At 42.3% G+C, this 26,507-nt stretch overlaps 2 protein-coding genes across 2 annotated transcripts in view; both read left to right on the forward strand.

The window, feature by feature from the left end:
* The window catches only part of cp110 (centriolar coiled-coil protein 110), a 43,284-nt gene extending 30,867 nt beyond the window's left edge, over positions 1–12,417 (forward strand). The window contains exons 9-10 of the mRNA XM_084319334.1: positions 6,680–6,762; positions 11,063–12,417. Of these exons, the coding sequence (XP_084175460.1) occupies positions 6,680–6,762; positions 11,063–11,225 (246 nt within the window). The 3' untranslated portion in view covers positions 11,226–12,417. The remainder of the gene's footprint in view (positions 1–6,679; positions 6,763–11,062) is intronic.
* A 276-nt stretch (positions 12,418–12,693) lies between these two features.
* Positions 12,694–25,104, forward strand: sirt7 (sirtuin 7; the record flags this gene model as incomplete). The annotated part of the gene is made up of 10 exons (XM_084319349.1): positions 12,694–12,798; positions 12,928–13,065; positions 13,659–13,763; positions 13,884–13,954; positions 14,688–14,760; positions 14,862–14,960; positions 16,437–16,673; positions 18,590–18,670; positions 24,207–24,313; positions 24,779–25,104. The coding sequence occupies 10 exons, from the start codon at positions 12,694–12,696 to the stop codon at positions 24,981–24,983; spliced, it is 1,221 nt and encodes a 406-aa protein (XP_084175475.1). The 3' UTR covers positions 24,984–25,104.
* Between the last annotated feature and the right edge of the window lie 1,403 nt (positions 25,105–26,507).

The raw sequence follows: 26,507 nt of genomic DNA on the forward strand, positions 1-26,507 counted from the left end.
AAATCAAATAATATTATATGGCAGTGAAGTGTGGGTCATTAACTAACCAAGATTTCCCAAAATGGGAAAAACACCCATTAGAAGTACTGCATGCAGAATTGTGCAAAAACCTACTTAAGGTCCACAGACACACTGCCAATAATGCATGCAGGGCAGAACTCGGCCAATACCCCTAATCATTCAAATTCCAAAAGCGAGCCATAAAATTTTACACACACCTCCAATCAAGTGACCCCCACTCCTACCACTACAAAACCCTTCAGAGCCAAGAGATGAACCCAGATAAGAGTCCCCTCTGCCAGCTAGTCAGAAATCTCTGCCCACAAATGTCTCAGGACAGATACCAAAAAATCTGGCCCAACCAAATAACCTCAAAACAAAAAGAAAAATTTATATAGAATATTGGAACAAATCAACCAAATCTCAAAGTAAATTAGAATTCTATTTGACCCTAAACAGAGAGTACACGGTGGCAGAATACCTGATCACTGTGAATGATATAAAATTAAGAAAGACATTGACACGGTACAGACTGAGTGGACATAGTCTAGCCATAAAAACAGGCGTCACAGGCAGAACTGGCTGCCCAGAGAGGCCAGGCTGTGTTCACTTTGTCATCAGGGGGATGTTGAGACAAAACCTCACTTCCTACTATAACGAGAAATACAAGGATCTAAGAGAAGTTTTCTTCTACAAAATAAACAAAATTGATCCACAGCTCATCCATCTCCCCGATAACCAAAAGCTGCTACACATATGCGGGAGAAAAGTCAGTGCCCAGCACCAGCTGCAAAACATGCAGACGGCCGTCACACAACAAGAGAACAAGCCCTGTAAATATACGTATCTGGGTGGCCACATCTGCAAAACGACTACCCGATCGAATGACCACCCTGCAATTTAATATGTTTCTGTTGATTGTTTTACTTATCGCTAATATTATGGTATGTTTTACTGCTTAATAATATATATGCCACCGTTTGTATATTGGACCTGACCTGGCAACAAGTATGTTGATATTTCATGCCAATAAAGCCTACCCGAATTGAACTGAATTGAATAGAGAGAGAGAGAAGAGAGAGAGAGAGAGAGAGAGAGAGAGAGAGAGAGAGAGAGAGAGAGAGAGAGAGAGAGCTATCTCTCTTGGCCGAACGCCCAGAATGAGCTATCTTTAGCAGTTTTTGTTTTGAAAACTTGAGTCTTATCTACAGAGGACAGAAAGGCACAGTTATGTGTCTATGTGGAGAGTGTCGTGTAAAGAAATCAGGAAAAAGGGAGATGGAGAGAAAAATTGACCAGAGGTCGAAAAACATGCAATTTAAAATCGATTAGTGGCCGCTACTGTTAAAAAAGGAGTCGCCCCAGTGTAACACACCTCACCGTGTTCGTTTTAGCCGTCCTTCCCAGACCTCGTCAACACAGTCCGCTCAACTTCTCCCTCCCGCAAAAACTCTGACGGATATTTATATAACAAGCTCAACGCTTACCTTTTTTTTTTGTCGACAACCGTCAGAATTTCTACGGGAGAGGTCCGGAGCTGGCCGTGTGAGGGGGCCCGGCAGGGCGGTCTACAGGTCAAGGGTCACCAAATGTTGTGGAAAGGTTGTTTGACACAGCAGGAGACGATATTTCCAATTGTAACAAATAGGTAATTTATTTAAGAAAAGAAGTTCGTTAACAGCAAGAGCTATGGGTCAAAGATGATCGCCACAGCTTGAACAAAAACACTCTGTCCTGGAACCCTTTGCCTGTCCCTAAATCCCCTCTCAGTCCTGCCCCCATGACAGATATGATGACGTGTCACATCATGTCAGATCTGACATGACGTACATTAAGATGATACGTAGATTTAACATTGGAGAGAGAGAGAACATGAGGAGAGATAAGCAAGATATGATATCCACACACGATATGATGTAAAACATTAAGAACATGAAGAGAGAGTGAGATATGTGTGTTTGTGTGTGTGTGTGTGTATGTGTGTGTGTGTCTGTGTGTGTGTGCCGGTGTGTATGTCTGTGCGACTGTGTGTGTCTGTGTGTGTGTGCTGTGTCTGTGTGTGTGCTGTGTATGTGTGTAAGAGAGAAAAGACACAAGATTAGAACACAGATATGATGTACTGAAATGTCCATCCACTATCTTGAGGCTGTTTTAAGAACATCAGCCAGACTGTCGCCCTAGTGTCTTTGAGCCCTGCTAGTTGACCTATATTAAACTAGTCAAGACTAACCCCTTTCCTACCTCCACCCTCGTATACACATTTTCCCCAACAGTAAGCTGATGAGGGGTGTGGTCAGACTAATACTGGTATTAAAGGTACATTTGTGGAATTTATTCAGTGCGCGTGCACGTACGCGAGAGAGTGCAGAGTGATGCCAAGCGTCACCCCTAATTAACAGAACTTGGTTATAGTCATAACCTAACGTTATAGCCCTGCAAACAAAGTGACCGACTCCATTGGTTTAATGCAGTGCTTCTCAAACTTTTTCTGTCAGGCCCCCCTTTGGCGGACCAAAATATTCAGGGCCTCGCCCCAACAAAATAGTCATGAAATGGGCCATGTTTAAATTGATTGAAATAACACCAATATCGTGACCTTTCAAATTGTGCAACCACTTTACAACTGTGCAACAACATAACAATACAGTCCAATACACTCAAAGACTGTGCTTTTTTAAAAATACAGACATCTTGTAACATTGCAATACAATTCAATGGACACTCAAGACTGCTTTTTCAAAAATAGAGACATCTTGTAACATTGCAATACAATTCAAGGACACTGCTTTAAAAAAAATAGATAGAAAACTTTGTGAAAAACTTGTGAAAGAACTTTACAATTTGTGCAAAAAAGAGAAAATGTAAGTAAATTATGTGAGTCATCACAGCATTAGTGGCTGCAATGAGCCTGTTTTGCACTGCACATCTTTTCAAAACGAGGTTGCAGGCTTGATACTGCCACTCTCAAGTCATGCTCAATGTTGAGCTTCGACCTGTGCTTTGTCTTCAGTGAAGCTGAAAATCCAATCTCACAGAGATAGGATGTGGCGAAGGGAAGAAGGACGCCCACAGCCCTCTGCCCTATGAGTGGATGCTCCCTCTCCACACCAAGCCAGAATTCACTCAGTGTCTGAGCTGTAAACCTCAGCCTCAGGGTGGAGTCAGAGGTCATTTCGATGAGTTGCTCCTCTTCAGCAGAACTGAAATCGGCAGGTGCTGCAGATAGATACTTTATTTGTAATTAATTGCAAAATAAACAACAAATTTCAGTTTTACAACAATCCATTCCAGCTAGATGTAGCATTATTATTATTATTATTATTATTATTATTATTATTATTATTATTATTATTATTATTATTATTATTATTATTATTATTATTATTATTATATAATGTACAACATAAATAAAATGTATGTAGCCTACAGCACAAATAGTCATAGTCATAATTAGTCAGTCAATAACATAAAATACCAACCTGCTGCATTGAATGGATCCACCACCCAGTCATACTGAGCACTGTTGTTAGGAAAGTATTTAAAAAAATAAATCCTCTCAGGGAAGAGATGTGCTGCCTGAGACAGGGGATCACTGTGGTGACTTGAGAAACACTGCTTGGTTCTCAAAGGCATCAGTCTGTTGTTCATCAAGGCGCCTGCCCCACATCTCCAGCTTTCGACTGAATGCAGTGATCTTGTTTGCCAGGTCAGGTAGGTATTTATCTTTGCCTTGAATTGAATAGAATACTTTATTTAGATGTTTGCAGAAACAAATCACATGACAGTACAGTTCCAATACAAGGTCAACTAAATAGGATTAAAAAACCAAGAAAGCCAATGGCTTGTTTCAATTGGGGTCCTTTTGTAATCAATTCCTATTACATTTAGTGACAAACGGACAGACACTAAACAGAACAGCATACAGTTTAGAGTAGACATGACAGATACTAGATCAACATACCTTGAAGCTGAAGGTTTAATTCATTCAGCTTTCCAAAGACATCGCTGAGATAGGCCAGTTTCATCAGAAATTGTTCATCATTGAACTTGCTTGCAGCTTCTTGCATGCTCTCCTCCTCCAAGAACACCAGAATCTCCTCTCGTAGTTCAAAGACTCGCGACAACACCTTCCCTCGCGAGAGCCACCTTGCCTCGCTGTGAAACAGCACCGCAGAATGGTCAGCTCCCATCTCCTCACACAGCGCAGAGAACAGGCACGCTTTCAGGGGTCGGGTTTTGATGAAATTTACCACGTTTATAACTTCTGTCAAAACCTCATTCAGCTCAGGGCTAAGCTGTCTTAACGCTAGCGCCTCTCTGTGAATGACACAGTGCGTCCATTGCGCGTTTGGCGAGACCCCCTTGATGAGCGCCTGTAGCCCCCTCCTTTTCCCTGCCATGGCCTGCGCACCGTCAGAGCAAAAGCCCACACAGTTCTCCCATTTCAGTCCATGTTCTGTCAGGTAACTGTCAATAATTTTGAAGAGCTCATCAGCTGTCGCTCTGTTTTTGACATATTTGCAAAACAGCAGATCTTCACTCAGTGACTGGGAATTTACAAAGCGAACATAGGAAATAAGTAAACAGTCTTTATTGCTGTCAGTGGCCTCATCCACTTGTATTGCAAAACGTTTGTCTTTCAGTGACTCCGTGAGTTGTTCTTCCAGATCATTCGAAATGTCACATATACGTCTTGCAATGGTGTCATTGGACAGGGGGATACACTTCAATTTTGCGGCGGTTGTCTCATCAATTATTGTGGACACCATATCAAGAGCAGCGGGGAGGATGAGATCCTCAACTATCGTGTGTGGTTTCTTACACTTGGCGATTCTGTATGCGACCTTGTATGATGCCAGTTGTGCTTTGCTGTTCACTGATGCAGCTTTTACCATTTGCTTCTCCTGCTTTGTTTTATGGGTGTGCGTTCAGCACATAAAAACGTGTGAAAACACACATTTCTACCGGTCGCTCATGCCCCCCCTGGGGGGCACGCCCCACACTTTGAGAAACACTGGTTTAATGCGTGGCAGCACATAGCCATATCCCGTTCCCAGCGTGGCAGAGAAAGAGTTAAAGATAATAAAATTCATTACAGTGTGTAAACCATTATTATTATTATTCATTACAGTGTGTAAACCAAGAAGATTTCATTCGAATAAAGTTTATGTATTCAGATATTTTATTGGTTGTGTCTTTCCAAAAACACACCACAGTGTGTTCAGTTCTGTTGATCTTTGACTGACTTGAATCACAGTCATGCGAAGCTCTTCTCTGCTCCATCTTGAGAAGTTGACGTTGATGGAGTTGATTTCTCTCCCCCTAGTAGCCGTCTGCTTGTGTTGCTGGTCTCAGTCTTTAGTGTCTCAACAGGAGGGCCCATTTGCTGAACTTTGTGTATGATGTGTCTTGTTGTTGTTGTCGTTATTATTCCTATCTGTGTTTTTTTTTTTTTTTTTTAGCTGTGACTGCAAGACAATTTGCTTTTCTGTGATATTCCCAAATTCCTGAATTTCCCCCAAGGGGATCAATAAAGGAATATCTTATTATTATTATGATTTATATTACTTATATTATTATATTACTTATTACTTATATTAACACTTTAATTGCCATGGGTTAAATTCATAATTTACCATCCCTCGCCAGCTCTATTTGTCTATGGAGAAGTTCCCCTTCTTTGCAGGGCTATAACTTTTTAAATTCTATTGCTAAATTGCCATTATTATGGCCCATTCAATGTCCTATATGTATTGTTCAGGGTGTAGCAATGTTAAACTTTTTCATTCACATATTCATACTAAAATATGGTCTAAAGTATAAGTATGTTTTTATCGTTTTCTGCAGCTTTCTTCAGAACGTAATTTATAGCCCCAAATGCATTATATTGATGATCAAATACAGTTTGGTAGGAATCTGTGCGAGATAAAAAATGTCAACTGGACGTGGTTCTAGACGTTTCTACGCATCATCTGATGATGACCGTATGGGCGGGGGATCGTTTATAATTCCATGGGCAGCGTTAGATGATTCATCCAGAGTGGGTCATATGTTCATCAGATCAGTTAGTATAGAAGACGTTAGAAAATAACGCTGAATCTTACCGTGGCTTCCTCGCGCCGCTGGCAGATGAGCGTGGAACAGATTTTTTTCTATTATGGGATGTAGAAATGCCCGATCCATTTCCAGGTTGTATAATAGTATATACGTCCAAATAACGTTGTTTATTGAGTTAGGGCGAGCGATCTATTATCCAGTGTTTCAAGATGGAGTCGCGGGAGCTATAGCGAGTGGTCGGACCACATATGGAGTGAGCACTTCCGGTTCAAAGGGTGATTTCCGGTTGGCGATCTACGATCGGCCACCAGATGGCGCTCTTGAACCGCTAGAGAGTTGAGGAGATCAGCAGTGTGTCTCAGGGCTCCGGAAAGGAAATATGATTTCGATGACAGATTTTTGAAATATTGACATCAAAGACGAGTTACGGCGTCTTCAGCAGAATGAGCATGGCTAGGAATGACGTGAAAACTCGTCCGTGGCGATCATAGTGTTAAAGGTTTTCTGAATCTGAAAACGTGTGCGGGCAAGTATGAAATATAGATTTTGTCCATGGTGTGTCAATGTAACTGTTATTTTCTGACAAAAAACACAGCTTACATGTGTGTGTGTGTGTCCTTAGAGTGGGGAAACGGGCCATTCCAGAGGAAAGAGCTCTCTGTCTGCTGCCACTCAGAAAGCCCTGGAGAGGAAGAGAGGAGTGATGTGAGTATTTCCAGAGCAATTTATCTTTCACCTACAGAGAGCTCCCAGTTAATAAACTCATGACAACACTGCTGTTACCAGGGACACTCAATATCTCTAGAGCGCTTACTTGATCTTTACTGTGCGGCTACATTGATCCGCTGTGTCTGTCCGTCTGTCTGTTTTTAATTTATTTTCAATGACAAGTATCCATTTGTTGGACAAAGGGTTGATGTTAGGTTCTAGTTTAAAAAAATAAACCAACGGACGGTAATACCTTCTGTCAGTTTTCTATCCGTTCATTGGCGGATCAGATATATATTTAGTGCTGATTTAGAAACTGGGTGAAAATCCAACATTATAGTTGTGTCTCAGAGTATTTCTTGCATACATCCCTCAATCAAGAAGATTAGCTGGAGTTGCAACATTGGACATAGTTAAAGAAAATCAAACAAATATTGAATGAATGAATGAAACCGTTATTGCCCTTCAGGGGTATTTGCTTTGCACAAAGAGAGCAACAAAAAGCCTAATAGGCACAAATATGAACAATACAGCACAGACAAACAAGACATGAGCATAATAAATACGAACATCGTAAAAAGCATGACACTGCATGACCCTCAATAGCACCATGGTGCAAGTGCTAAAAATACCAAATAATTAAAACTTGTTAAGCAGCTGAATGCTGCGTGGAACAGGGACGTAATGCATCGTTTGGTTCTAGTCCTAGGCATGCAGTACCTCCGCCCTGAGGGTAAGACTGCATACTCAGACCATAGTGGGTGCAGTTGATCGGCTATGATCTTTTCTGCCCATTTCCTGGTGTACTGGTCTGACATGTTTGTGGTTGATTGATTGAAAACTTTATTAGCAGATTGCAGAATGGGTACAGTACAGCTCAATACACACAATTGTTAAGGGGATGCAGACCAAAGAAAGACTTTCGTCTTGTTTACATCAGGCTCCCCCATTTTCAATTCATAATGACATTTATGACATACACAACATACAGATATACAGATATATATCATGACATTTATGACATACAGATATACAGTACTGTTACATTTATGACATACAAGATATGCAAATATACAGTACTGTTAAACAGATATCCTAACAGAAAATATATACATACGAGGGGGAGGAAACTGTACAGGGGTGGGAGGGGGGGTTCGGACATTTAAGGGGGCCAGTTTCGAATTGTAGCCTCCCGTAGTTGTGGTTTTGAAGGTGGGTAGGGATTCACATTTTTTTACGGCTGTGGGTAGGGCGTTCCACATTGATGTGGCATAATTGCGAAACGTGTTTAGTCCCTTGTTTGAGCCAAATCTGGGTTGCACATGATTTGTGGAACTCCCTCTGATGTTGTGGTTGTGGTATTCACTGACCTTTGTGAAGTACCTCGACATGTACATGGGTACCTTAGTGGTGTAGTGTATCTTGTAGACCAGGCCCATTGCAAGTTGCTGTACTCTGTCGTCTACTCTAAGCCATCCTAGGTTGTCAAAATGGGTTTTTAGTGCCTTTGAGGTGCTTTGGTACCATAAGGTGCAAGCATAGTCGTAGTACCCTTGAATGAGTGCTCCTGCTAGAGTCTTCAGGGTATTCTTGTTTACCAGAGAGGAGATCCGGTACAAGAATCTTGTTTGTTGGTTGACTTTTTTTGATTACATTGGTTGCCATTTTGTCACAGGAAAGATTTGCCTCTAGGATGGTCCTATTTGCATAAATTAGGAACAGTAACGGTCCTAGTATGCTTCCTTGTGGAACACCACAGCTCATTGGGAGGGGGGGGGGGGGGGGGGGATAGTGTACCGTTTACCTCCACCATCTGTTCTCTCCCCTCCAGGTAGGATTGCATCCAGCTCATGGATAAACTATCAAAACCTATTGCTTTTAGCTTGTCAATCAGAATGGAGTGATTGACAGTGTCGAAAGCCTTTTGTAGGTCCAGCATGACCATGCCGCAGTAATTGCCCGCGTCCACCTCTTGTTTGATGTGGTCGTTCAAATAGAGAAAGCATGTGTCAGTGGAGTGGGATGTTCTGAAGCCAGATTGGAATTCGTAGATTAGATTTTTCTCCGCAAGGTACTTTTCGACCTGTTTGTAGACTATTTTTCCCATGACTTTCGAGATGGAGGTAAGAATAGAAACAGGGCAGTAGTTGCCTGGGTCTAATTTACTGCCTTTTTTGTGCAGGGGGGTCACTCTCGCAATTTTGAAGTCTTTGGGGACGTGTATCTGTTTTATGGAGAGGTTTATTATTTGTGTGATGACTTTGACATGTACATGGGTACCTTAGTGGTGTAGTGTATCTTGATGTAGTGTATCTTAGTGTAGTGTAGTGTATCTTGATCATGGTGTTTACATCGTTTCTTAGTCTGTTTCTTTGTATTTTGAGTTCTACCACGTATAACTGCACATTGTAATACTGCACATTGCTTCACCAGTTATTTTACCTCCTAATTTGACCACTCTATCTAAATTATTCTTATTCTGTACACTTAGTGCTCCCCCAGCACTGAATACAGAAAGTCAGCACACTCTGGATGCAGGTCTTATAGAACAGTATCTGCAGTTTTGTCCACTCTGAAAACTTCTAAGTTTCCTCAAGAAGTACAGACGTTGTTGAGCCTTTGCAGATCTGCTATTGGTGATAGCGTTCCATGTGAGTTTACTGTCAATAGGTGTCTATACCGTAGTTGAGGAGTTTATTTAGTTTCGTTTATTTGACACATTCAAATACAGTATTTAAAAACAACAATTGTAAATCATTGGATTACACGACGAAGTCCAGGACTTACTTCCATCGTGGTCCCTGTTGTTCCATCAGTCCATCCATGCCCTACAAGATGGAGACAGTTGTACAACGTTAAAGCGGAAGACATACAACTACAACATGCTACATCTTAACATTACAATGTATTTACCTTTTTTAAAAGGTTCATTAATAAGTTACATGTGCTAATAAAGAATAATAATAATTTTCCTTTTTTTTTTAACCTATTTCGGTGTATTAAATTGGCCATGTCCTTATTTGAAGATGTTATCTAGCAGCCTCTGTTTGGCCTTTTTCTTTTTAAAGGCGTGTGGGTTCTGCACCTCCTTAACACATTGGGTGCCATGCAGTATGCCCATCTTTACCACTCTCTGCCAGTGCTGTAAGCCTATGGAGTGGCTCACCTTCTTTGCAGGGCTATAACTTTTTAAATATTATAGCTATATCGACATTACTATGGCCCATTCAACATCGGGTATCTATCGTTCAGGATGTGGGAACGTTATATTTTCCCATTCATACATTGTCGTGTTAGTACCGTCGAGGATATAAGTATGTTTTTAGACTGTATAGCAGTAATTCCTAGAACGCGCGCTATAGGCCCCGACGCGTATTATACATTATCGATTGGCGTTTCGTCCCTATACACGCTATATAAAATTTTTCAAATGCATATGATCGCCCTACATTATGCTCCATCATGCGTGAAGGAAGGGGGGGGGGGGGGGGGGTCGTTTATGATTCCTTGATTGTCACTAACGGCTTTCTTTAGTAAGACACCATACGTTGATTGGACAGATTGCAATGAAATAAATGGACAATCGAGCTGGGAATAACGTTAGATTCCTCTTACCTCTGGACGATGCGTCTGGAGAAAAAGAATTCCAATTATTTGACGTCGATCTGCTAGATCCATTTTCCGTTTGTATGACGCAATAAACGCTGAAAGCATATTGATTCTTGCGTCTCGAAAGCGATCCAATGCACTCGAGGTTTGTATATTGATCCACGTTACAAGATATCATTGGCGGAGCTTTTTCCCCGATGCACCGAGCGCCACTTCCGGTTTAGAGTGGAGTGTAACTCGCCCGAAATCCACCAGGCGGCGGTATTGAGGCGTTGCAATATCAGACAGGGTCCAGCTGGCTCCCGGAGGCTTCCTGGATGAATTATAAATGCCAATAGTGAATAAAAGAAATAACGATCATAAAAACGAGTTTACTCGTTGTTGGCACTCAACGCATGGCGGCCAATAACGAGTATACTTGTTATTGGCAATTAATGTGTTAATCAAGGCAGTTTGTTCCATTCTGTAGCACCAGCAAAGATAATATAAATAAATCTTATATATTTACTCATTGAGCTGACTTCTAGTGAATGAAATACTGAAATTAAACTATTCCCCATTTTTCTGGGGCACGTTGGAACCCCCCCATGGACCTCTGGGTGTCCCCAAACTCTACGTTGAGAACCGCTGGGATCTGTAGTTACTAGACAAAGTCTCAGTCACCAGCCGTCTTCTCTCTCCCCACCAGGATCCAGAAGAATGCAGCAGAGGGGCGGAAGGTGGCCGGACAGAGGGCTGGTCCCAGGGCGGGACACAGGCCTGAACTAGCAGCAGAGAAGCCTAAACGGGGAGAGTTTAAAGCAAACCCTCGCAGGGTCCCCAAGACCACCTCCTCCTGTAGACCCAGATGAAGACTTGTCAACAACCTTCACTATATAGTCTTAAATAAATAAATAAACAAACTGAAACACATGACCTCAAGCTTTAAGACTTTTCCCCCCTCAGATGGAAATCAACACCAGGCAGTAGCTGGCACAGATATACAGTACGTCATGAGACTCTGTAGTACCGGCCATAAAGGCAGCTCTGGCTAACACTATGGTAACAAATCTACTGTTCTGGGGTCTGTCTTAGTCAGGGGTTCCCAACCTTTTTTCACAGGTGACCCCATATTGAGGTTCCAAAATTCCCTGTGACCCCCAACATTTAGATTTCATGAAGATGTTGTTTTTTTACATTAATAGACTACTGATGTTTACTTTTTAAAGCTGCTGTCAAAAAGCTGTTGGCTGTAGCTTTTCATGTTTTCTTTTTGTTTGTTTGTTTTTACCTTTTATTTAACCAGGCAGGTCAATTAAGAACAAATTAATATTTAAAATTACATCCTGGCAAGAAAACAAAAAACCTAAATTAAATAATATAGTGACTTAAGTATTACAGTCATTTTAGTTTGATTATGACATTTTCAAGGGACATATACCCCTTTTTTCATATTTTCATATACCGCTAGGTTGGGAAAGCCTGGTCTAAGTACTTCTCAGTGAAGCCATCCTATTCAAGTCACAATTCCTCTTCAGCTTGCTCTTGTACACAGATAACAATGACTTTGTTTCATTTACAAACCTGAAAACGGGATCATCTTACCTGGGTGTTCTGTTCTACAAAACAAACGCAGCCAGTCTGTACGGCAATGCTCTCGTCAATGTTGGAATGTCCTGCATGTTTTCTATCCAAATGGATGACTAAGTACATCAAATGGTGTCCTGGTTTGATGGTGGGTTTATTCTTAATTTTTTCTCCATACCCACAATACAAGCATTCAAAGCTTGTGTCTGTTTGGAAGAGATGTCAGAAATAGTTCCTGTGTATTACACTATATGGAGTAGGCCTGAAGGAGCAACATGTCATCCCTGGTGCGCCTGCTCCCTTATCACCCATCTTATGGTATTTCTAGTATTTTTTGTAGGACAATCATTTGACTAGACACTACAATTGCTCAATGCTTAATACAATGGAGTGTTATTTTACATACTTGTTTTTACACTTATGCCGTTTGTACGCGATAGTGTTGCGATAACAAAGCAGCCAAAAACACTTTGTAATTCAAGCATTTAAATATATTTTTATTTATTTTTACAAACTGTAAATTATTTACTATTTATTTGTATACTGTTTGTAATAAAGTTTTCTATTGGAATTATTTTTCAGCTTTTTGTCGTTCTTGTGGTGAGCTTGTAATTTGCACATTTGACAACTAGGGCGCGCTGTTAGGTACATTGCTATTTTGTACCTCGACGACATCCGCCTTTGCTGTCGTTGTTGGTTGCTGGCAGTCAGTGTGTACATTTGTTTAAAATAGACAGCTGATGAGAGTTTAGAATGGAAGATGACAGAAACACTGGAGTATCCTCTCGGACGGAGAGAAAGGCGCTGCAAAAAGCCACGATCCTGCAACGAGAACAGGAGAGAAAGACGTTTAAACTGGTAAGACCACAAAGAGAGTATGGACTTTTCTAACCATTATGATTAGCTCGCTTGCTATCTAGCCGGCTAGATCGTATTTAGACTCACGTTAACTACGCCATCATGGTACGGTACTTGATTTGACTTTAGGTTACAAGGATCTTGAAGAAACCCGAGGGAGAGCGGTCTGAGGAGGAGGCTGCAACACTCCTGCGACATCAGGCCACGGCGGAGGAACTGTGCACCAGACAAGCCCGCCGGAGTGTCCTGAAGAGGAAGCAAGAGGAGGTGAGTGGTTTGTTTATGCTCCAAGCCAAGGTGGTCTCTCTCTGGATACCTGGCTAGCTGGAGCTTCTATCCCCAATAGAGGGCATAGAGGCCATCAGGATGCTCAATGACTACTATGCAACATCCACATGCACACACTCCACTTTAAACACTCACCTTAACATTCACTTAGACACTTAACACTACACCATATTTGTATCTATTTATTACTAAAGTATGTGCACTACATCCCTACCTCATTTACCTCATTTTGTACTTTAGTTTGTATATTCTATATTTGATATAGTGTAAACAAGACGAAAGTATTTCTCTGGTCTGCATCACCTTAACAATTGTATATATTGAGCTGTACTGTATTGTACCCATTCTGCAATCTGCTAATAAAGTTTTCAATCAATCAATGTTTGGCTTTATTCTTTTTACTTTTTCCTCTATGAAGCACAATCTCAGGGGGCTCATACAGAACCAAGCATTTTACTGTACATGTACCTTATGTGTGACAAATACAACAAAACTTAAACTAGCAGGAGTAGCCCAAGAAGAGCCCCCCAACTAGTCAATTTGAGTCAGATGTGGTGTTTGTTGTACCACAGGTGTTCGACGGTGCAGAGGAGCTGAACAGTAAAGTAAAGCAGTTGTCTGCAGTGGTCAGACGGGCACAGCGTCTGGTTGTTTACACTGGAGCTGGTATCAGCACGGTAACCTTTAAACAAAACCGTCTCTTCAGAAATTCGTATTTAAAATTCTTACATTCTGATATACACATATGCTTTATAGAGGTGTTTCCATGTACTAATTCTATTTAGTATTTCTTTTAGGCCGCATCCATCCCAGACTACAGGGGACCTAATGGAGTTTGGACACAACTACAGAAAGGATGGGCTGTCAGGTGAGAGATGTGCTGTTCCCTGCCACTACTGGCTGCGTTATTAGATTCAAGAGGTTTATTCATCACATACATACATATACAAGACATATAGTGAAATGAAGGTGGCCATGCCCGCTTCGATTGTGAGAAGAAAAAAAATAATACAAATAATAATAGAATAGATAATAAAATAGACATGATAAAAGTACTAAGATAAAATACAATAAAAGGTAATTAGTCCTAATGTACACTACTATACAATATACAGTTATACTATATGTCACTACGCTATACTAACTATACAAAAACATCCAGTTATGTTTTTCTTTTTCTTTAAAGTGACCTTCTTTTATTTCCTTTAAAGTGACCTGTGGTGTGTTTGTGTGTGACAGAGTGCAGAATGTGTGTGTGTTCATGTGTGCTTGTGTGTGGAGAGATCAGTGTTCAATGTTCTGATGGCCTGGGGGAAGAAGCTGAGTATTAAATAGAGGTGTGACGTGTAAGGGCAGGAATTTAAGATAAAGAAGTTAACATATTCCTTTATTGACCCCCTTGGGGTCATAGCAGCATGGGGGAGGGGAGGTATGGGCATGGCAATGGTAGAAAGACATAAATATAGGCAATAAAATGTGATCTGAATGTAATGAAATATATGAGAGAATTTAGTTTTAATAATAACAAAGGAGATAAAAGATTGGAAGATAATATTGCATTAAGAACATCCCTGTAAGTCTCTGTTTCCTCTTCCTAACAGCGCGTCAGACCTGAGTACGGCGGAGCCCACCCTCACACACATGTGCATCAGAATACTGCAAAAAGAGAAGCTGGTATGTCACATCCCCTTTAGAGCAGCATGTATAGTATAGGTGTATAGGTGTATAGGTGTTCCAGTCGCATCTCTGTATTCATCATGCTTTTGCGTCCACAGGTGCAGCATGTGGTGTCTCAGAACTGTGATGGACTTCACCTGCGCAGCGGTCTGGCCAGGAACGCCCTCTCTGAGCTCCATGGAAACATGTTTATTGAGGTAAGATGGAGAGACTCTTAACGCATTCTGCGCCAAGAACGAGTTAACTCGTTATTGCCCGCCAATCGAATAACGCCAACGAGTGAACTCGTTTTTGTGATCGTTATTTCTTTTATTAGCTATATCCATTCATAATTCATGGCTGCAGCCTCTGCAGACCCTTCAGACCCTGTCTGAGCTGGCAGACGGTCAACACCGCCCTCTACTGCCTTGCGGTGCCATTGCACTCCATTAGAAGCGGTCTGGTGTGTTTTCTGAGCCGATCTGAGCCGTGGGGGCGGGTTTAAAGACTCGGGCGAGGCAGGCGCTTGGAACGATGGCATGGAACACTAACCTCGCCCACCCGTTCATGTGTAACGCTCGGTAATGTCGGGGACAGGATCACTGTGGATAACTGGAATGGCGATCAAATAATTGGATAATTTTTTTGCATTACATCAGAGACCAGGTAAGGCCTCTATATATCCAATATTGCGTTGATCTGATATTTATTTCCCCCACGATTGAAGCTGTGTGTGGACTCTGTGTATGCCGTTTACCGTTGGTGGCGGGGGGCGCCCCGCGGTCGAAGCAACATTTCATATATACACAAGGAGACATTATACCAATAATCTAGCGTTGATTTCAGGATGATTAGATAATCAGCCGAAAAATGACAACGTGATAACTGGATTACACTAAAAATGCCTTTTTCCCGTCCTTCATGGGATTTACTCAGAATCACCCAAACCATACTCATATTCAAAACAGTATAAAACGGAAATGTACGGATGAAAAAACAATCTGTTTTTTGCATGTTGACCAGAAGCAACTCACTGACAGTCGACGGCGTTATTAGATCCATAGCTATAATATAAAATATAGTTTTAGGACTCGCAAGTTGGGCATTCTAAAACTATATCCATTGAATAACGCACTGGCGCTGAAGGCCATCAGCGCCCCCTGCTGCTGGTGTCCAATGTGTTAATGCTCTACTCCTCGTATATATATACACACACACACACACATGCATGCATACAAAGGTACTCTTACTAGTTACGCTGCTGGCCAGTATGACTACTACCATACTGTCTTTATACCTGTATCTCTACATATTAATATTACATACATCTGATTAGCACTACACTCGGTACTAATTTTTTTTTCTTTCCAGTTGAATCACCTACACCTACACCTACACATTGTATATTACTATTGCACTTTACTGTTACATTTGGTTGGATACCAAACGTCTTTTCGTTGTGCTGTATAATGACAATGCATTTGAATCTAATCTAAGGACATTCAAAGATGGAAAATGAACAAATTGTTGCTCAAATCTCACCTTAAATTTGTCATGTTTTCTTTTTTTATCTCCCGATACTCCTTGCGTTAATAATACTATAGTAATACTATTATAATATTTAGTGCGACTACAAGGCCCTACTTAAAAAAAAGCAGCCCCAACTGTGATTCTTATTATTGTGTTCCCTCCAGGTGTGTACATCCTGTTCCCCAGCCAGGGAGTATGTGCGTTTGTTTGACGTGACCGAGCGGACATCCCTGCACCGCCATGGAACGGGGCGCAAGTGTAGCCACTGCCGAGGGGAACTCCGGGACACCATCGTGCACTTTGGGGAGCGTGGGACCCTGGAGCAGCCCCTCAACTGGAAGGGGGCTGCAGAGGCCGCAGAGACTGCAGACGTTATCCTCTGCCTGGGTTCCAGTCTGAAGGTGGGACACAGAGACCTGCTGTAGGTTACCTCATGGCCTGGGGAGAGTAGAATACAATTCTATATATGTGGTTCAAATTGTTTAAGGTGGTTGAACCGGTATACCGGTAGAAATCCGTGCCAAGGATTTGACTCTACTTTTAGGCTTTTTCACATTTACAAATGTAACACACAAAGCTAGCAAACTGCACACTGCCATTAAAATATAATAAACCAGTTTAAGAAGAAGTCTTTATTTGTAGCACACATTGCTACATTAGTCCAGTCTTAGCTGCTTTACACTGGCTTCCTGTAACATTTAGAATGGACTTTAAGGTCCTTCTCCTTACATACAAAGCTCTAAATGGACAGGGACCTAGCTACATCGCCAACACAGGCCAGCAAGAACACTGCGATCATCAGCTACTGGACTACTAGAGACTCCCAGAAGCAGTCAAAAGAGGATCGGTAATGCAGCCTTTATCAACTATGCCCCAAAACTGTGGAACAAACTACCCCAAAACATCAGGGAAGCCAACTCGCTAGACATCTTCAAAAGACAGCTTAAAACCTATCTCTTTGCTCAGGCATTTCAATGAAACATCAGGGATATCCTGACAAATTGTACCTTACCTGCACTATTCTTACCCTACCTACTTCCATACACTTACAATCAAATTCATGCCGGTTCTATGCAAATTATATCTCACTACCTCCTATGCACCGTCATTTAAGACCACTGCTCTGTTGTAATTCAAAACTGAACTTTGTAAAGAAACTCAAAGTTAAGAGCGATGCTCTGTTGTTGTGAGCGACGCACTGCTCTGTTGTTCTAAAAGGTAATTTAGAACTACTTTGTAAAGAAACTCAAAGTGTTAAGAGCGATGGACTGCTCTGTTGTATGTTAGTAAGAGTAAGTAAGTAAGTACCATGTTAGAGCGACGGACTGCTCTGTTGTATGTTAGAGCGACGGACTGCTCTGTTGTATGTTAGAGCGACGGACTGCTCTGTTGTATGTTAGAGCGATGCTCTGTTGTACGTTAGAACTTTGTAAAGAAACTCAAAGTACTAAGAGCGATACACTGCTCTGTTGTTATATATTTTTTATTCAACAATCTTATCACACTTTTTTCTGTCCGTTCTATTTTATAATTTTTAGCCTATTTTAAACTGAATCAAACCGCACTTTTTTACTCTATCTATCTAATCTATTTTATTATTTGTATTACTGAAGAACTGTGATTTGCTACCTCTCTATCGCTTTGTATTTAAATTTATTATTTTTATGCTCTCTTATGCCTGTATTTTTTACTGTTGTGAAGCACTTTGAACTGCAACCTCTGTATGAAAAGTGCTATACAAATAAAGTTATTATTACATTGTCATGCAGTGAACACACACATGTAAGATGGAAAAAGACACGTCGAAAGGTTGGCCCATTATTGGCTAATAAAAAATACTCAATAAAAATTACATGTCTGGGAAGATTTCATTATCCTGGACAAATTGGATAGATTCCGGTCAAATATGATCTGTTTATTGAGCTTATTGCAATAACGTTATACCCAATACGTATTGTCAATCAAAAAAGTATATACCATTGCCTTGGCGGGGAGGCAAAAAAAAGCGACCAAATCGAGACAAGTCACCGACTAGTGTCGAGTGTAACAAATCTCAGTCTCTCTCTCTCTCTCTCTCTCTCTCTCTCTCCTTCAAGTAGCCAAACGTTTATATATCGTTACCATCCAAGTTTTGAAATATACCATGATAGAAGTTTTAGGCCATACCGCCCACCGCTAGATTAAGGTTTCCTGGATTGCAGTTAGGGCTCCATTAACGGCACTGATATAGCATAATAGCACTGCACTCATTTGCTACTATTATTAAAAGTGCCTACTTACATGCACTCTCAACTGTATATTTTGTCCCTTTATGTAGGTGCTGAAAAAATATCCTTGCTTGTGGTGCATGAACAGACCAGCGAGCAGGAGACCCAAGCTCTACATCGTCAACTTACAGGTACAGTAAAAAAGGCCAAATTAGGGTTCTTACGGCACCTGTGCCATACGTGCTGCTGTGGTGAATGTGCCAGAGCTCCACACTGGCCTCCGTCCGACACCAGCTCCAAACCGAAACGTTGCTGCACTCTCCGCTAGGTCTGGGCGATTAATCGCGTTTTCAATTATGGTTTTCATCGAGATGAAATGATCACTGCCGCATGCAGTGTTGATCTCATTTTGTCTTGTGTTGTAAATGCAGCGCACCCTTCCTTCACAGTGATGAGCTCCGCCCCTCCCCCCTCGAGCCCAAACGGTATTTTCAGCTCGTGTCGAGAGGGGAGGGAGGGAGGGAGCCACGGTGCGTTTACACATTTGTTTTCAAACGTCTTTGGTAACTTGTAGAATATGACAGAAAGGCAGCCTTTGGTTGAGAAGAAAAGTTAAACAAATTCAGTCGTCATGTGATGTTCTCAAATCAATGAGTAATCGTGTTTTAAATAATCGTGATTTCAATATCAATCGAGCAGCCCTACTCTCTGCAGATACCATGGACATCACATGATTGCCGAAGGAGCAAAAACCGTGCATATACAGCACGGACACCATTAACACATTTGCGCCTCGGCAGTGACCTCCTCACCACGCAGATGCTCTAAAGAAAGCAAAGGCGCATTAAAGAAGGCTGTCTCATGCTAGTTGAACCACTGACATTTAAAGCAGATCGGGAACACGACACACATGCTGCATTCAATCACACACAAACGGTCACTTTAAACAAAATGGAAAGGACACTTTAACGGAACGAGGAAAATAAAGGTAACTTTAAGGAAAGAACTAATGAGGTTCTTGTATAGTTTAGATATAGCAAGTATAGTATGAGGGCCGACGTTCCACTCTACTGGTTGCTTACTCGTGAGTAGTACGTTCATTGATAAAGAAAAATAATGTCCACAGCCGCTCAGGTGTAAAACAAAGATATCCAAATGGTTTATTTCTCTTCCACAGCGAAGTCTTTCTTTACAGAAGTGATCTTAAAGCTATTTTCCTAAATATTCACATCACTACTACAAGGTAAGAAAACTGTATTTTCCCAGTCTCAAATCACCGCCGACTCGACACATGACAAAATTCCTCCACACCTGAAAGCCGTAAATCAACTTGCCGGCTCTTTCCACAGCAAAACGGTAGGCAAGGCACCCGGGTCTAGAAATGCAGGCTTCAATCTATGTTGTTAGGCCTTGTTTAGACTGAAAAGCTCGCGGGTGAAACCGGCAAAATATTCTTTCGGATGTGCCTTTTGTTTATACGGCAACAGCGTTTTTGCGGGGAGAATCTGCAAAAAAGTGAGACCACCTTCCTGGGTGGAAATCCTAGAAACTATACACCTTTGCGCTATCATCTGAACAGTCAAACCGCATAAAACTATGACGAAAGGGTTCTCAAGGCTCCTGTCGCGTACTGCTTAAATACACAATAATCAGTCCTGCGGGCCTATTGCTTATTAACAGCGGAGCAGTGCTGCCGTTGCTTCCGCGTTTTCCCTGATTGGCTGCGACACGCCCCGCGGCAGGCGCGGCAACCGCGGAGCGGAGCGGCAGAGCTTGCGGCATTATGTAGCCCTAATCCACCATGATTTTCATTCGAAGCTCAGCTCACCTGGCAGCGCAGCGGTCCTGCGGTCCGTTGTTGACAAGTTCGAATCCCATCAAATTTTTTTTTTTAACGTGTATTCTTTCACCGGTTAAGGTTAGGCATAGTTAAGGTTAAGGTTAGGCATTGTTTCGGAGTTGGTTAAGGTTAGAACGGTTAAGTTTAGGCGCTGTTAAGGAGCTGGTTAAGGTTAGAGTTTGTCTTAGAGAATGGCAATATTCTTTCTATGGTTAAGGTTAGGCATGGTTAAGGTTAAGGTTAAGGTTAGGCATTGTTTCGGAGTTGGTTAAGGTTAGAACGGTTAAGTTTAGGCGCTGTTAAGGAGCTGGTTAAGGTTAGCGTTTGTCTTAGAGAATGGCAATAGACAGCCTATTTCCGCACTGCCGCTCTCTCGCGCTGCCGCGGTCACATGGTCAAATTGTCACATTCTTGCACTCCTCCGCTGTTAGAAAGCAACACGCGTCCTGCGGCTATCGCAACTATTAGTGACTGGAGCCACTGTCTGTGTGACTCTGCTTTGGTCCAATCACATTCCCCCACCCACAGTCTGCGAATCAGAGGCAGAGTAGGGCGGGTCTTCACAGCACGCCTGGTTGTCTCAACGACCTGAGGCAGTGTAGCGTATGGGTTGCGTGAATATTTTCCCTAACGGAGTTGCACTTCCGCGTTTGGTTTGCGCAATCTGATTGGCCACTGACGTTTCTGGTCATGTGACATCTGCGCCAATCGTGTGACAGCAGGGCTCTGTCGTCTCGAGTAGACCACTTTTAACAGCCTCGTCTGCACGAAGAATTCCCTCCCAAAACACTAATCTAAATGCAAAATTAAAAGTGAGACCACAAGACTACTTCTGCGGTTTCTGTTGAGACTCTCTCCGTCTAAACATGGCCTGATGAGTCTATCTGTTCAGTACTGCTCAGCACTGTTTCAAGATGCACACTGACCTCTTCTTCTTCTTCTTCTTTTGAATTTCCGCCAGTGTAGACGCATCGTGGCGTATTACTGCCCTCCTCAGTTCTTATACTACGCTAGTAGTATGGTTTCCATAGTATGGTCTCTGGTAAATCAACTTCTGATTGTTTACAATCTTCTTCTTCTTCTCATCTTCAAAACACATTACTATCGTCTCTGTCTCCTTCTTCTCTGCTCCTCTTGTCGGTCTCCTTCTTCTCTGCTCTTGTCATACAATATTGTCAACACCCACCAAAAAATCACCCCCTCAGGCTCCGAAGCAGACCCAAACACGGAACAAAAAACACCCGACAGCCAACAAGTGCGGCCTTCACTCACAGCCGACCGCTCCAAAACAGCACCCAACCAGAACAAAGCTAAAACCAATGAACAGCAAAACATCTACAAAATGCAAACACATGCCCAACGCCGAACAAAAACCACCCAGAACACACCCTCCACCAGGCATGAGAAACAACAAGAAGCGACAGAGAGCCCCGGTGGGGAGATCAGGGGCCCCCCCGCCACCTCCCACCGCCCTACATTTCTGGCCACATGCTTCCCGGCGACAAATGTGCCGTGAACAGCTAGGGCTGGGCGATATGGAAAAAAATCATATTGCGATAACGATATGATAATGTTATCATATTTCTCGATATCGATAATTATCGAATTGTTATAAGTATTACATTTTTTTTTTTTTTTTTTTTTTAACAACAGATGTATGTTTATTTTGCAGCAATTCTTTGTCATTGCCGCCATCTTTAGTGTTACATCCCCTCACACTCCAGTTCTCAGGCTGCAGCTGGTTTAAAAGCGAAAGTAAACCGGCTTCTCTGCTGGCTGTGGCTCCAGGGGAGTTGAACAGTTCTGGCTCTGCTAGTTTATTTTCGATCTTTTGACGCTTTTTTGGTGGACAAACCACCGCACATGTGCACCGTGACTCGTGACTGGAGTCTAGTTCTGCTAGCACACATAGCCTACTGTGTACAGACGGTTTCAAACTGTATTTTAAATTAGAAAGCAAACTAAATAAATGGACAAGAGAAAAATAAATCTCAATTTGGTCAGTATTGTCATTTGGACAAGCAAAGCCATTACTTTAAGTTGCAGGCAAGAAAGACAAGTCTGTCCACTGTCTCTGGTTTTAAAACTGCCCTGTTGCAGGTCACAAAAAAAAATCGTTATATCGCCCAGCCCTATGAACAGCCTCCACCCAACATCCACCACACGTTCATTCACATTCCACAGACACCCCGACACCCATCCATCTTCACCCCATTCCGCTGAACACCACTCCAAAGCAATCAACTGCAAGCAAAAGCCACACCCGGCAAGCCACCAAATGTCCCCCACCCCATGTCCACATCCACTTCAGAGCCCGAGAAACCCGAGTCCCGATCTTGATCCACCTCCACCTCTCCAATCACAATCACGCTCTCAACATGGCGTATTACTGCCCTCCGCAGTTCTTATGCTTCGCCCACACTTGAGAAAGTTTACACTCTTCTTCTTCTCATCTTCAAAACACATTACTATCGTCTCTGTCTCCTTCTTCTCTGCTCCTCTTGTCTGTCTCCTTCTTCTCTGCTCCTCTTGTCATACAATCACAATACAAACATCATCTCCTCTCTTGGAGGGCCCCCCCAAGAGGGGGAACCCTTTCTTCTCAGTCTGTCTCCTTCTTCCCACTGACCTCTTCTTCTTCTTCTTCTTCTTATTTGAATTTCCGGCAGAGTAGACGCATCGTGGCGTATTACTGCCCTCCGCAATTCTTTTTATGGGCTCTTCTTCTTCTCCTTCTTCACCTTCTTTTTCTTCTTCTACTGGACCCCGTCATCAACTACATTGTCCATTGGAGTGCAGCTACTGCTGCTACTTCCTGCCTGAGCCCCCCTCCGCGGGACCCTCCTTGCCCCCTGCTATCTTATCCTGGGCTGCTTTGTCCCTCGCAGCCTTGTCCCTCGCAGCCCCCTCAGCCAATTCATTACACACCTCCTTCCAGTCCAGACCTTCCAATCCCAGATGTTGAACCGCTATCCTAACAATCATCTTCACCATCTCTGTTCTACCCTTAGCCTCTGCCATACCAGTAACTACCCCTGCCACGAAGGCCACAATACCTAATTTCTCCTCCCTTCCCCTCTCTCTTTCCACCTGCTCTACCCTCACTGCCAAATGCCCTCCTTCAACCCCCTGCACCCTTTCTTGGCTACCCTGTCCTGCCCTGCTAACCGCCCCAGCATACGTCAACTTACCCTCCCTTCTCTCTCTCCGATCCGCGACCTCCTTCATCATCACCTCGCACCCCCGAAACGCTACACTATGCTCCCCACCACAACTACAGCACTTCGGCTTCACTCCCTCTCCACACTTCCCATATTCATTGTTTAATATATATAGATACACAAATGTTCTAGAATGTTTGGTTATGACATCATACTGTGACATCACAAATGTTCTAGAATGTTCTATTATGACAAATAAGCCGGTTCAATGACTATCTAAATCCAATCAATATTCCTAATGCCGTTTCAATGTAACATATAAACATTCATATAATACAATAACCTAAATATATAGCTTTGGCTCCTCTACATATAGCATAAAGATATAGAGTAAAAACTATATTGTATAGTAGTGTTAGCTATGGATTTAAGGCACTGTCCGTTTCAATGGTACTACATAGGACCCAGTGCCTTAAATCCGTAGCTTGCACTATCTCAGGACTTTAGCATGTCTATTTTATCATGCCTATTTTATGTCGTATTTTATTACCTATTTATTATGTCTATTTTATTATCTAGTATTATTGCACAATCAAATCGGGCATGGCCACCCGCATTTCACTGTATGCCCTGGTATGTATGTGACAAATAAACCTCTTGAATCTAGAAAATACTACTGCTACTCAAGAGGCTGATCGTGTGACGGACGTGTCTGTGTTTTCCTAGTGGACGCCAAAAGATGACCTGGCAACGCTGAAGATTCATGGCAAGTGTGACGATGTCATGAGACTACTGATGGAGGAGCTCAACATTCAGATCCCTGTGTACGACAAGTAAGGACCGCCACAGGTCGTCTGTCCATTCTGTCTACTGTATCGCTACAATGTCATAATCACGAAATAATCATCTTAAATCATGCTGCATGTAAAATGCGTACCTAGTAATATCTAAATGCACACACGCAACTGCGCCTACGCGCACACACACACACACACACACACACAGGTACAGTAGGTCAAACCTCTTATTTCACGCCCCTACGATCCACTTGTTAAAGATCCACCTCTAAGAACGTTAACATTTTTACAGAGGTGCTTTTATTTCTATGAATGTGATATTCTGAGACACCCCTCTTATTTGCACTAGCATTGTTAACAAATGTGAATGTTATTTTGACCACATGAATCCTGAAATCCAGACATTTGTACGTACAATTGATCTCCACTAAATGAGATGTATGCTGTTTTGCGGCGTTGCTTTCCATAAACTGAGCTCGTCGGTCTTGTCCACCTCACCAGGGCAGAGGACCCCATCTTCAGCTTAGCCACCGCACTGAGGCCAGACGAGGAGGACAGCTACACGCGTAAAGTCATAGCGCCCTGTGCTGGGCAGGAGGACGACTGTCTAGTTGACGCCCAGGGGCAGACTGGAGACACCGCTGTGCAGGGTGGTTGGTTTGGACGAGGCTATTCCAAAGGAAGAAAGAGGAAGAAAGTGATGTAGTTGAAACTAAAGCACCTTCCGGATCACCTGCACTGCAGTCAAGTAGGCTGCAGCTACAGATGGTTGCACGCCATCCAAGTCGTTGAACTGACCATCCAGGAATCTGGTTGGGTGTGATTAGGGATGGGTACCAAATTCGGTACTTTTGAGGTACCGAACCGAAACACGTCGGTACTACCAAGTATCGATTCAAGTACGTTTTTTTATTTTTTTTTTTATTTTTTTTTTTTATTATTATTTTTTTTTACCTTTTTTCTTTTCATGTCAACGTTCACACGCACAATATATGCTTACCTAGGATTTGACTTGATTCAACAACAAAGCAGTCAGAGCAATGGCAAGCCGAAAACTGTCGAAATTGTAGTTATTTGAAGTTTGGATTTTTTTTTCACGACTGAGGTAGGTAAATTACATTTCTTGAGACTAAAGTACCGAAAAAAGGTACCGTTGGGTACCGGTATCGATTCACAGGTACCGGTACCGTATCGGTTCAAATGTGAAAGGTACCCATCCCTAGGTGTGATGCAGTTTGGTTGGACTTCCGATATAAGAAGTGTATGCAGACCTGGAGAGATTGGGAAGACGTTATGCAGTGAAATAAGGTCTGGATCGAGCTCGCAACCTAAACTGTACCAATGGATTATTATGGGGTGGCTTTAGCACTGACCTACAGTCCGCTTAGCTCTCCTGTAAATGAGGGGAAACACTAAACTTGCGAATGACCCTTGTCAAGTGTTTATGGCAGTATTAATATATATACGGAACACCAGGACAAAGATAAACGAGGCGTGGTTATTGATGTAAAGTATTTAAGCTGAAAAGATTCTAGTGGTGGCACATTTTCTCCAAGTTTTTGTTTTTGTTTAGCTGTGATCCTTATCATATGGTTTATATTTTGTTGAAGGGTAAGTTGAGAATTCTGGACCCCTAGCCTTATTTCCTACTAAACAATTGATGTGGGCCACTGGGGCGACAGTGGCTCAGGAGGTAGAGCGGCCGTCTGGTAATCAGAAGGTTCCTGGTTCGATTCCCGCTCCTCCCGGGGAGTGTGTCAAAGTGTCCTTGAGCAAGACGCACCCCTAATTGCTCCTGATGATCAGGTTGGCACCTTGCATGGTTGCCTTTGCCGTCGGTGTGTGAGTGAATGGGTGAATGTGAAGAACAAAATTGTAAAACGCTTTGGATAAAAGCTGTTATATAAATGCACCATTTACCATTTATGATACACAATGATGACACAAAACTAAGTAAAGTAATGGGGCCACACTTCACTTCAGTACACGCCCTGGAATAAGCACTGGCTGAAACCTACTCCACAATGCACCCAAAGCAGTTTTAATGCCATTAATGCTGCATTATTTCATTTTGTGGATAACTAAGGAGCTGGTGTCCTTTTGACAACATCATCTACGAGTAGGAAATGGGGCTAGAGGTCCAAGATTATGAATTTAAATGAACACTTAAACATTTTGGGAAATATACTTATTTGCCATCTTCCCCAGAGTCGGGCTAGAAATCTATTAT

The sequence above is a fragment of the Notolepis coatsorum genome (assembly GCF_963971535.1).
Source record: "Notolepis coatsorum genome assembly, chromosome: 7".
Lineage (NCBI taxonomy): Eukaryota > Metazoa > Chordata > Actinopteri > Aulopiformes > Paralepididae > Notolepis > Notolepis coatsorum.